A 13,566-nucleotide genomic window follows, 5' to 3' on the forward strand; every position below is an offset into this window, starting at 1 on the left:
CTTAGAGATGCAAACAGGACACTTGGAGATGCTAAGCTAAGAGATGAAGCTCAGAGTTTGCCCCAGAGAATCTAAGAGGACCCCCAGACACTTAGAGAGAAATGCCCTGGGAGAGAGAAGCAAGGACACATAGGAGCTGAGAAAGAGGAGCTGAAACACAACACAGGAGCAAAGGAACAGCAGATGCCAGCCACATGCCTTCCCAGCTGACAGACGTGTTCTGGACACCATCAGCCATTCTTCAGTGATGGTATCCTCCTGTTGATACCTTAATTTGGCTACTTTTATGGCCTTAGGACTGTAAATTTTTAACCAAATAAACCCCCTTTATAAAAGCCAATCCATTTCTGATATTATACAAAACAGCAGCTTTAGCAAACTGGAAGACTCCAAAAGAGAAGAATGTGTCATGTACAGGGTACCTCAGTAAGAATAAGTTCCAATTTCTCACAGGAGACCATGGAGACAGTGGGATGACATATTTAAAGTGCTGCAAGCAAAAAACACCAACCAAGAATTCTATAACCAGCAAAACTGTCTTTCAAAAATGAGGAAGAGATGGCCTTGCCACTGCCAATAGAAATTGCTGCCATGAAACATGCCAGGCAGCCCTTCCCATTCCTGGCTGCTAGTGATCAGTAGGTATTTTTCACTGAGTTGGTTAAAGGTAGCAGTTGACCTAATCCATCCACACAAAGGATCTGTTTCTGTTTCTGAGACCAGAAACCTGACTGACCCTTCAGTAAAAGCAGAATGGCTTATATTGCTTACTTGGGCTGGAATATAAATGTCTCTCCGCCTGAATAAGCAATATATATGCTCTTATTCACATTTCAGTGGATAAGAATTCTCCAACTGACAAGATCAAACAATAAAAATAAATACCTACTTTTACTTTTAATGATAGCTAGGATCTCCCTACCCCATTTTCTGGCTTCATATATGGCTCTATGTGATATGAGACTTATGGCAGACTCATTCCTGAGGCAGCTGTGCCCCCCTGTACCCTGTCAGGATAAACAGCAGCCAGGAGATGGCTCAGGAGCTCGTTGTGAAATGAACCCCACATCCAAGGTGACGAGAGAGACTCCCAAGAGTGCTCTATCCTTACCTCCTCCCAGTTAGTATTTCTTTTCAGCACCCATTTAATGTGGTTTTATGTCCTCTCTCTATTGCACTGTTGTGACTTGTTGGCCATTATTTGATTTTTCTATGAAGAAGAGCTTAGTTATAGAAATCAACATACTATTTTTTTTAATATGGAAAAGAGATAATATGGTGACTGAAAATATGGTCAGGTGTCAAATATAAATTATAAAACCTTGCTGTCCTGTCTGTCATACTGCATTCATTTTATATCTGTTGGCAATATCAAAGGGTTTTTTTCTGTTGGTGTAAACTCTCAATTTTTATCAAGGTATCATGGATGTTTAAAACTAATATTTCACTATAAATGTCTCAATGTTGGTTAACTAATTTTTGCCTGGACCATTACTGACCAAGCAAATAAATTCAACAGCCATTTGGGGGGGAAATGAGGGAGCGATTAAGACATTCTCAGAAAAATAAAAGCTGCGACAGTTTGTGACCACAAGAGATGCTAAAGAGAGTTCTGCAGGTTGAAAGGACAATAAACAATTGATTGAAGCTAGATGAAGAAATAAGGATTTCCAGTAAGGGTAATGACATGGGTAAATATAAATGCTAGTACTATTGTATTTTTTGTTTGTAACCCCACTTTTTACTTCCTACAGGATCTAAAAGGCAAATGCATAAATGTAATGAGAAATCAGTGGTTTGGGATTCATAATGTATAGACATATAATTTGGGACAAGAACTACGTAAGGTGGGGAGTCAGAAGGGAATAGGAACATAGTTTGTGTACTCTATTAAAGTTAAATTGGTATCAAAGCAAACAAGATAAATTGTTACAGACTTAGGATGTTAAATCTAAGTCCCATAGTAACTACAAATAAAATATAAGAAAAAAATTAGAGTAAAGGTAGCCAGGGGTGGGGGGTAGGGGGAATGGGAAGTTAATGCATAATAGTTGTAGGGTTTTTGTTTGGGAAGATGGTAAAGTTTTGGTAATGAAAGGTGGTAAAGGTACTGCAATGTTGTGAATGTGATTAATTCCATTGAATAGTATGTTTGGGACTAGTTGATGTGGGAAAGTTTTTGTCATATGTTCCCCCAACTAAAAAAAGAAGATCGACTAAAGAGATAATGACAATTAAATGCAATTCATGATCCTCGATGGAACTGAACAAGGGAGAAGAAAAGACACAAAGGGACATTATTGGGACATAATAAAAAGTTGGAAAATAGACTTTAAGATTCATGTTAAATTTCATGAACTTGATAACTGCACTTAAGGTAGTTACATAAATGAATATCCTTGTTCTTAGGAAGTGTACATGGCAATATTAATGTTCAAAGAGGATACAACTTACACTCAAGTGTTCAGAAAATGGATTGATAGATGATAGATGATAGAAAGACAGATGGATAATAGAATAATAAAGCAAATGTGGCAAAATGTTGAAATTGGTGGCTCTGGATATCTGGGGAAATAGGAGTATTTCAGGAGTTCTCTGAATGGGGTTTGTATTATTTTTGTAACTGTCCTATAAGTTGCAAATTATTTCAGAATAAAAAGTTAAAAAGAAAGATAGTGACCATGCCAATTCTACCAAGGATGCAGAGAAACAGGATGACATGCATAGCTAGTGGTACAGTCACTCTGGAAAAGTTTGACAGTGTCTAACATGCAACTGCAGAAACTAAACATGCAATTACCATACAACCCAGCAACTGCACTCCTGAGTATTTACGCCAGAGAAATAAAGCCATAAATAAAACTTGTGTAGCTATTGATACCAGAAAAAATACTTTATGACAAGTAGTATTACTAAGATAAATAGATCACTGCATAATAAAATTCAGTTCATGAAGGACATATAATATGTTAAAATCTGTATGCATCTAATAATGTAATCTCTAAATAGAAAAAAAACACTAATTGTCAAAAATACAAGAATAAATTTAAAAATCAACAAACAGTAAAAGATATTAATATGACCCTCTCAACAATCAATAGAAAGGCAGACAAAATAAATCAACAAAAATGCAACGAATCTGAAAAATATGATCTAATATACATTTTTGGAATATTCCAGCCAACAACTATAGAATATCCAATGCAATTAAACTATAAACTTATAACAAAAAATAATAATTAGAAAACCACCACATGCTGGAAAATAAGCACAATTCTAAATAAGTCAACAGTCAAAGAAGAAATCCCAAAGGAAATAAGAACATTCTTTTAACTGAACAATTATTAAAATATATAATAAAATTGTGAAATACAGCTAATGTCATATTTAGCAAAAACTTTACAGACTTAAATGTAGATAAAATTAACAGGGTAAAAATTCATCTGGAGAAGTTAGAAAAAGAATGGCAAAATAAATACAAAGTAAGTAGAAGAAAAGAAATAATGATGGCAAGATATTGAATTTAATGAAATAAAAGTCAAACATTAATAGAAAATATTACAAAGTCAAAACATTTAAAAGATAAGAGATTAAAAACAAATCTTTGCCAAAAAATTTAGAAAATTTAGAGGAAAAGTAAAAATTTCTAGAAAAAAATTAACTGAGCAAAGATATAGGAAACCTGTATAGTCACAAACCATTAGAAAAATGAAATCAGAATTCAAAAATCAAACACCCCCAAAAGTTAAATAATAATAAATCTTGGACCAGATTACTTCACTTGTGAATTCTACAAAAAATTCAGAGAAGAAATATCCCAATCATACTTAACTTCTTCCAGAATATACAAAATGAGAGAAAACTGATTTTTAAGGTTAATATATTCTTAATACTAAAATTTGACAAAGAAAGTATGTGAAAGAAAAATTATAAACCAAGTTTACTTACAAACATGGATAAAAAACCCTAAAAAAAAAAAAAAACGTAATCAAGCAGTATGTAAAACTGTACCAAATAATCTGTAGTATTAAAATCAGATTTATGCCCAGGGTTGCAAAATTGTTTAACATTAGAAAATTAATAGTTTAACATCAGAAACAATCAAAAATGAATTAAAGGAGAAAATCATATCACAAGCTCAATATATGCCCAAAAAAGCATTTGATAAAAGTAAACACCCATTCATTATAAAACATACTGGTATATTAGTAATAGACAGTAACTCCCTTCTCCAAAGCAAGGATTCAGTCATAAGTAATTGCACTCCCTGCAATTATCTTTGTACCTAGGATAGAGGTTGAATGAATGAATGAATGAATGAATAATGATTTGAAAGTGGAAGTGGAAAGTCAAAAGAAGGCTTGCAATTGCCTTCCAATTCCATTTTGTATGTGGAATGTGGGAGAATGCGCAACCTCTATTCAAAAGGATAGCCGAAGAGGCTGCTTCCTCAAGTTTTAGTTAAAACCAGAAAGACACTTTAACTAATACGTTAAGAAAGGAAGAAATTTTATAAACTATATAGAATAAGGGTTTCAAAAGACACAATTGAAAATATTGTAAGGTATTGAAAAGTGAGGTTAAGACAGGGAGAAAAGCCAAAATTGATGAATGAAAAGAAAGTAACGGATTTTATTCAAGGATAAATGATAACAACGTCTCACGGAAAAAGCGAGACTCCAAATTTTAAAGAATTCTTAATACACAATGCAGAAAACTTAAAATATTCAGCACTTCCTCTGAATTATGTACCCCAGAAAAAAAAAGTATGTTCTTAATCTTAATCCATTCCTATGGTTGTGAACCCAATGTAAACAGGTACTTCTGAATATGTTAATTTTAGTTAAGATGTGACCAAGTGAATCGGGATAGATCTTAATCCTATGACTGGGACTTACAGAGAAGGCCACAGGGGGAAAGCCACCATGGAGAAGCAGCTGAAAGTAAATGTAAGCTGGAAGAGAAAGGAGAGGAACAATACCATGTGCATTGCCAGGTGACAAAAAGGCCAAGGACCCCAAATCACCAACAGCCATCCCCAGAACACTACAGTCCTGAGGTAGAAAGCATTACCTTCGTGACACCTGAATTCTCCTATTCTCAGCACCGTGAGCCAATAAATTCCATTGTTTAAACCAACCCATTGCATGGTATTTATTTTAGCAGCTGGATAACTAAGACATCCCCTATAAATTTTTCTTAACTCTTTGATGACTGATAACCTTTACAACCAACAAGTACTGGCAAATGACAAATTAAGTTGGGTAGTAACAAGCAAATATTAAAAAGAAAAACAAAAATTAGCAGATCATGATTACTATAAATGGATTGTTCCATGCAAGTAGTTTGTGACAAACCAACTCTCCTGCTGATAACAACTAGAAAGCAAAAAACAAAGATCAAAAAAGAAAAAACAACAAGAAAGAAAAACAAGATCCAAAATAAAGACAACTGAAAGGGCTAAGATTCTGAAGAGAGAACTGCTGAGAAGTGAAATGATAAAACGCAGTTGACATTTACCAACTCTGGGCAGAAGCAAGAAGCCAAGATGCTGACTTGGCCCAGGCAGAGGAGTGCTGCTGCAGGACAGAAACACCAGCATATATTTTGGGGTTCTCAAGAAGTTGAGGTAACAAAATTGGAGACTTAAAAAAACCTTATACACTTGGCTAGTTTTTCTTCATTCAACACAGCCCCTTACAGGGTTAGGTAATCAGCCCTACCTACTCCCTGCTCCTTAACAGAGAAAAGATATCATCACCTGGAGCCTCTAACTTTGCTTATGGACATTTGTGGGAATATATCCAAAAGAACTGAATACAGGGAATCAAACAGATATCTATACATCATGCCCACAGCAGCACTATTCATAATAGCCAAATGTGGAAGCACCCAAGTATCCATCAACAGATGAATGGATAAAATGTGATGTATCCATACAATGGAATATTATTCAGCCATAAAAAGAAGTGAAGTTCTGATACATGTTACAACATGGATGAACCTTGACGGCATCCTGTTGAGTGAAATAAGCTAGGCACTAAAGGACAAATTTTTTTATTCATCCTATATAAAATACCTAAAATAAGCAAATCAATAGAGACATAAAACAGATCAGAGGTTACTAGAGGTTGGGGGTGGGGGGCAGGGAATTATAGCTTAATTGGTACAGAGCTTCTATTTGGATCAAAATAAGGTCTTGGTAATAGATGACGGTGATGGTGGTACAACATTGTGATTGTAATTGAAATGTACGTTAAGAATGGTTACACGAAGCTGATCTGGACTAAGGTAAATCAGAATACAGGGTAAAGGATGATAATGACTGTATGTTGAAACCTCACCTTCTGTGTGAGATCAAAGGAAGAAACGTTTATTGTGTCCAAAATCTAAATTTTCTGTAGCACACAATCTAACTTAACCTGTGTAGCCAGTTCATTTAAACAACCTAAACACATGGAGCCTAGAAAGGGAACGAGGTCTTGTAATTCTGTATAGCTTACTGTAATACCCTGATAGATTCCAAAGTATGTTGTGAAGATATTAAGAGTATCTGCAAAGTCCCTTCAGGAACTAGAGAAAAAATGTGGAACTTCTCCACCTGGGAAATTCCTGATACTTTCTCAAGTATTATGAACCCCCATTTAATAAACTAAGCCTTTGATCATGAAGATTGCTCTCATGGAACTTATTTCTCTCACAAGGAAGCTAAGCCTACCTATAATTATGCCTAAGAGTCACTTCCAGAGAACCTCTTTTGTTTCTCAGATGCGGCCCAACTCTGCAAATAAACTCATTACCTTCCCCTCCATGTGGCAAATGACTTCCAGGAGTGTAAGACTCCCTGGCAATGTGGGACAAGACTCCCAGGGATGAGCCTGACCCTGGCATCATGGGATAGACAATGCCCACCTGACCAAAAGGGGAAAAAAAAAAAGGTAAAAAAGTAAGGTTTCGGTGGCTAATAGATTTCAAAGTTGAGAGGCTATTCTGGAGACTACTCTTAGGCAAGTTTCAGCTAGATATTGCAGGTTGCCACAGTATGTCAAGCCCCAACCAACAGTAGTCCTGAAAACTCTAAAGAATACCCAGGGCTAAATCTGAAACTCCATAAAAGTTTCACTCACTAAGTTTATTTTTCAGAAAATTAAAACTTTCAGATTGTTCCTATGCCAGATAAGCCCTGAAATCCAGAGGTACCAGTCTCTCCAAGTATATCAACCACTTCCATCCCCCCTACCCCAAAATGTCAACAACCCTTTTCAACATGAAGAAGTTACAATGGTAACTGCCCAAACATCCCTGAAGAATGAGAGAATGATCAAATGAGAGGGAGGAGATGTAACAGAGAAGATAGGATTTTGCAAACGATTGTGACTGCTGAAACATTATATAGATGTTTCTTTTTAGTCTCTGGTGTATTAGAGAGCTAGAAGGAAATAACTGAAATTATGGAACTGTAACCCATACCATACTTTGAAATTTGCTCTATAACTACTTGTTAAACTGTACTTTGAAAGTTACCACTTTTCTGAATATGTTATATTTCACAATAACAAATATTTAAAAAAAGAATGATTATTAATGGGAAGTTTTGTGTTACATATATGTTACCACAATAAAAAAGAAAAAAATATACAATAGAAATAATCCAACAGGTGAGCCAGAAACTGAAGTAAACAGAGAATAACTTTAAAATGTCTATGATTATTTTCAAAAAACATTTAAAAATACTAAAGAAGGAGAATTTAACCAGAGAACTGGCATCTTTAAAAAAATTGTAATGGGAATTTTAGAAGTAAAAAATACAATATCTAAAATTAACAATTTGGTAGATGGGTTTAAAGCAGATTAGAAGTGAAATAAATCAGACACATAAGGACAAATATTGCATGGTCTCACTGATATGAACTAATTATAACACATAAACTCATAGACATGAAATATAAGTTAACAGGATATAGAACGAGGCTAATGAATGGGGAATGGTTGCATATTATGAGCAGAATGTTCAACTAGGTTGAACTTAAGTGTTTGGAAATGGACAGAGGCGATGGCAGCACGTTATTGTGAGAAAAACTAACAGTGCTGAATGGTGTGTGAAGGTGGTGGAAAGGAGAAGCTCAGAGTCACATATGTCACCAGAAGGAAAGTTGGAGGTTAAAAGATGGGAATGTAAAAAACAGTGAATCTTGTGGTGGACAATGTCCATGATTAACTGTACAAATATTAGAAATCTCTTTCATGAACTAGAACAAATGTATGACACTATAACTAGAAGTTAATAATAGAGGGGTATATAGGGAAAAATATACCTATTGCAAACTATGTACTACAGTTAGTAGTATTTTAACATTTTTTCATTGACAGTAACAAATGTACTATATCAATACTATGAGTCAGGAATGGAAGGGGGTTTGGCTAGGGGTATGGGAGGATTTGAATTTTCTTTTATTGTCTTTTTTTCTTTTCTGGAGTAATGAAAATGTTTTAAAAATTGAAAAAAAAATAAATTGTGGTGATGGATGCACAGCCATATGATGGTACCGTGGGCAACTGATCGTGCACTTTGGATCTTTGGATAATTCTATGGTATGTGAAAAATCTCAAAAGGAAAAAAAAAAACATGATAGTATGGGAGAGGGAAAAGAGGAGTATATGTACTTTGAAAAAGCTCTCCAAGTGACTATCATATCAGCCTCCAACCAGTCCAATCCAAACTCGGAGTTATAGCACTAGAAAGCATTATAAAAAACTAGTAATGAAAGCAAAAATTTAGATCATAACAAGAGGAATACATAGGATACATTGGTATATTTTCTTATATAAATTCTTACTTGTCTTTTCCTCTAATTGATTAACTTTCTCTCTGGATTCCTGTAGTAAAAATGTTACATCTTTCATTTTATTTTCTTTCTCAGCACTTTGGATTAATAGTAGTGACACCTAAAATGAAATATTTAAATAATACGTTATATATATAACAAAAATTAAATATGGCAGCTTAATTAATTTAAATATTTAATTCTCATATCACTAGTAAGTGATACAGAAACCAGTTCATATAAATGGCAATCATATTTTGATCTTTCAAAATCATAATCCTTTTTTTATTCATTTTATTGAGATATATTCACATACCACGCAGTCACACAAAACAAATCGTACATTTGATTGTTGACAGTACCATTACATAGTTGTACATTCATTACCAAAATCAATCCCCGGCACCCTCATTACCACACACACAAAAATAACCAGAATAATAATTAAAGTGAAAAAGAGCAACTAAAGTAAAAAAGAACACTGGACGCCCTTGTCTGTTTGTTTGTTTGTTTGTTTCCTTCCCCAAAATCATAATCTTTTAAAGACAGTAAAGAAAATAAACTATAAAGTAATATTCTATAATATTAGAATTTCAAATAGAATCTTTTCATTATTTTTCAAAGAAACATTAATTAAATAAACAAACTACTGTGAACAACACTGAAACTTAAAAGTCAAAAAAATTTTAATTATGTTAAATAATTAACAAGTAAATTCCTAAAATGTCATTTGCTACACAGTTCAGGTTACATAACTCACCCCAAGAACTCCAGAATTTTTTTCAAGAATTAGAGGCAATTGGCACTGTGGAAGGTGAATATGAAACAACAAACTAAACACAAAGAGACTGTTTGGAAGACAGTAAAAAAGGGTAGCAAGACCTCCCACATCTACTCTACCCCCCAACCCTAGACTCCACTCCCTGGAAATCAGTATAGTCAGAGAACTAACCCTACTCTGTCTCTGCAAGAGACACAGGCATAGACAAATTGAAAAAGAGAATCTATAAGCATGGAGTACTATCACAAGTTGAGGGGAAGGTAGGGGTTAAGGACAGAATTGAAAAGTCAGCATATAGAATGGTGGGACACAGCCTGTTCTTCCCACCCCGCCCAACCAAGCTCCAAAACTATCAGCCAAGCTTATATCCCCAGACAGGAATCTGGAAAACCACAGAAAAGTCCTACAAATGATGATATTTAGGAGTCCCCAGCAAAAATACTAGCTGGTTACAGGAAGTCCAACAATCTGTAAGCTCTGCCCATGCCCCTAGCACTTCACTCTATTTTTCTGTTCTTTATAATAAGCACAATTTTAACGTTTAAAAAGATCCCCCTTTTTTCAGAAATCTTTTTTCAGTTTAAAACATCAGTCAAAATATAGAAAATTGATAACTACTCTTTCAAAATAACTAAGCATAACACATAAACTAGAACTCTATCATTTAACCTGAACTAATCCTAAGTATCCTTTCTGTACTTTCAATTAATTTTTTAACTGTTTAAATAGATATCCTTGTTAACTATAATTATAAGATATCTTGTAGCACAACAGATAAGAAAAATGTGAAAACAAGGACAAATATAGAGAAGAGGGTTCCTTTCTATACATTGCATTCCATTTGGGAAGCAGAACACTTGAAACTGATAAAATTGACATAATAATCTGAAATTTACATTCTTGTGAACGTCAAAGGACATACACTAACCATTTTCAAGTCTGCCACTATGTGCCATTAATAGAAAGGAAAAAGAATGTTTTCGTTCCCCTTCATTGATGTTATAAATAGGATAATTCAAAATAAACTGCAAAATGTAGATCAAGTTGTTAATGATCAGCATTCTTACATTTTATGAGGTTTTTCCAAAACAAAATTTCTCATAAAATAATATATTTTTGCAACAATGTCCTATTATCCACTGATATAAATGTGGTAGAAGAGTCACTCATTAAAAAAACACCAGGCCAGCATTCAGTGAATGAAAATTTGGGATAGCAAAAACATTAATTCTGCTAGAACAAGCTAAATAGTGAGATATCTATAATATTAAAATTCTTTCTAATAGAAATTTATCATGCATTCATCAAATAAATTCAAATTTCTTTGGAAATTTTAAGTATTTTATGGATTAACAAATATATATAACAGAAAGTTGTTTAAAAAAAAAAACCTGCTTTTCCTTGTCATTTATTTCCTTTTTATATTCTTCTTCAAGGTGTTGGATTTTTTCATAATCTTCCTTCACTTGAAAAATAAAACAAATATAATGTCTTGACATAATTGTTGAATCTTTCTATTACAAACAAAATTTAAAATTTCTGATACTTTATTTCACCTTCTTATTCATCTCAATATTATATTAAGCCCCAAAAAGTCCTAACCAGTTAAAACTGCTATTGTGTTCTTGCTGTCTTCTGTTTCATAAAACAGTGAATTTAAATATCAAGGTCTACATTTTGCATAATAGCATAAATATAAAAGTTTATTCTTGCAACACTTTAATATGAAATAACAGATTTTCAATATATATATTGTGTTTTAGCATGCATACTTTTCCAAGAAATTTTAAAATAATAATAAGCCACAATTCCAAAAAATTAAATGCAACAATAAATAGGTTTGATTTCAGGGAAAAAGTAGCTTTGAAGCAAAAAAAAAAAAAAAAAAAAAAAAAGAAAAAGGTATTTTTAACATATATCAATTCTCTGCCAAATTCCACAAGACTCAGGAACTCACAAAACTATATACAATAAAAAACACAAAACAGTTAAGGGCATCAGGCTGGAGAAATGAAATCATTAGCAGAATCTAATAAAAATATACACAGTAGAAAAGTAATACAAAAATTACATAGGATCCCTACACTTAAAATGCATTTCCAGTCTGGAGTTCTCAGATTGCACACGAAGTTCCTCAAAAGCTATTACCATTTTCTGGAAAACAAAGTTTAACTTTTAAAAATCATACTTAGAATTTTTAAATAGTTTTCTTCAAACTATGAAAATATTAATAAAGTTTCATCATGCGATCATCAACTTTAAAACCATACAACTTTGAATAATGAAAAATACGCAATTTTGATTAAAATTTACTAAAAATGTGTTAAGAGTATCTTTTATGTTAGTTTCCCGGATGCTTAAAGGTAAGAAAGACTTACGATATATAACACGTAACAGCAACAAAATGATTGTTGGTATTCTAATCATTTACCGAATGACTCAAATAAATAGCATGTATCAAAACTGTAATTTTACATTTGTCTTCACTTATTTTTCTCCTCCATTAAAGAATAACCTCCATGAGGCCTCTCTCCACAAGAGTCACAAGTACATGTCTGTCATCTGCATGCATTCATTCATTTAACAAATCTTGATTTACCAAGCCATATGAATTCATTCATTCATTCAATAAATATATACTGAATGCTTACTATGTGCCAGGCACTGTTTTAAGCACTAAGGATATAAGACAAAGTTCCTACCCCTTGTGAACTTACATTCCATTTTATATAAAATAAAATGTAATATAGTTTTAAGTGCTCTTCACAAAAGTTAAATGAGGCAAGGATATAGAGAATAATTGAACAAGAAAATATTTTAGATAAAGTAGTAAGGGGCTATAACATAAAAACAGAATGAAGCATAAGATCTTGAACAAAAGAGTTCTAGACAGGAAACAAATACAAACACTGGAAACAATTTAGCAAGTTTGAGAAACAGAATAAAGAATAAAGTGACTACAGAAGAGTAGCAAAGTGGAAAATGATAGCAGATGGGATAAGAAATGTAAGCAGGAGCCAGAGACCAATGAATAATGTTTTATATGTTTTTCAAATTAATGGCTATGAGCAAAACATACTCACCTCTGACAGAGTAAATAGTATTTGACAAACTAAGTTAAATGGTATTGCTAACATGTAAATCAAAAAGCTACTAGATAACAAAACATTAACACTCATAATAGAGAACCCTAGGAGTTATATTAGTAATATAAACATAAGTCAACAAATAAACAATAAGCCTTTTAGCAAGAATAATTGAACATATCTTTATAGCTATCACTCTACTTAACACAGAAATACCTGTTTTAAAATATTCAAATTTTTGCTACCACTTACCTCAATGTTATTATTTAGATCCATATAAACTTGCCTAGTTTCTTCCCGTTCATATTCATCTATTATTAATATAAAAAATTTCAAAATTAAAATTTAAAACAATTATGTCAACAAAGTAATACTTGAAACACCTCAGGAAGGACTTCCAATCAACCAAGATGGCTGTTTAAGATACTCCAGGGTCCCATTCCCCAACAGAATCTTTGAACAACTAACAAAAACTGGCAGAGCCATCTTCCTCAAACCTCTGGTAAAGAGTTAAAGAATTTAAGTAATTGAACAAGCGCCAATTCAAGAAAACACCACTTAAAACGGGTAAGAGAAGGTCAGGGAGCCTTGTTGGCCCCTCCCGCAAACCCTCATCAGGGCAGTATGAAGCCAGACATATTGCGGCTCTCTGGCCCTATTCTGGGGGAGCAGAGTAACCCCTATACACATTCTGAGGTATCTGTATGTCAGTACCAATCTGTGAGATGACAGCCTGAAGGACTAAACCCAAGACACTCATGTCTAGTTGGCCCTCCCAGAACTTGGCTGGCAGGCAGAAGCGGCTTCCAGACAGCTAACTCAGTGCAAGAAACAATTAAATCACAGTGGCTTGGGGCAATGTATTACTGGCTTT

At 33.6% G+C, this 13,566-nt stretch overlaps 1 protein-coding gene across 2 annotated transcripts in view; it reads right to left on the bottom strand.

The window, feature by feature from the left end:
- SYCP1 (synaptonemal complex protein 1) overlaps positions 1-13,566 on the bottom strand; it is a 183,840-nt gene that overhangs the window by 144,004 nt on the left and 26,270 nt on the right. For both annotated transcript variants that reach the window (XM_037815157.1, XM_037815155.1), the window contains exons 8-11: positions 12,945-13,003; positions 11,691-11,760; positions 10,998-11,071; positions 8,838-8,946 (exon numbers count right to left, since the gene is read on the bottom strand). In XM_037815157.1, the coding sequence (XP_037671085.1) occupies positions 8,838-8,946; positions 10,998-11,071; positions 11,691-11,760; positions 12,945-13,003 (312 nt within the window). The remainder of the gene's footprint in view (positions 1-8,837; positions 8,947-10,997; positions 11,072-11,690; positions 11,761-12,944; positions 13,004-13,566) is intronic.

Source organism: Choloepus didactylus, chromosome 2, assembly GCF_015220235.1.
Source record: "Choloepus didactylus isolate mChoDid1 chromosome 2, mChoDid1.pri, whole genome shotgun sequence".
Lineage (NCBI taxonomy): Eukaryota > Metazoa > Chordata > Mammalia > Pilosa > Megalonychidae > Choloepus > Choloepus didactylus.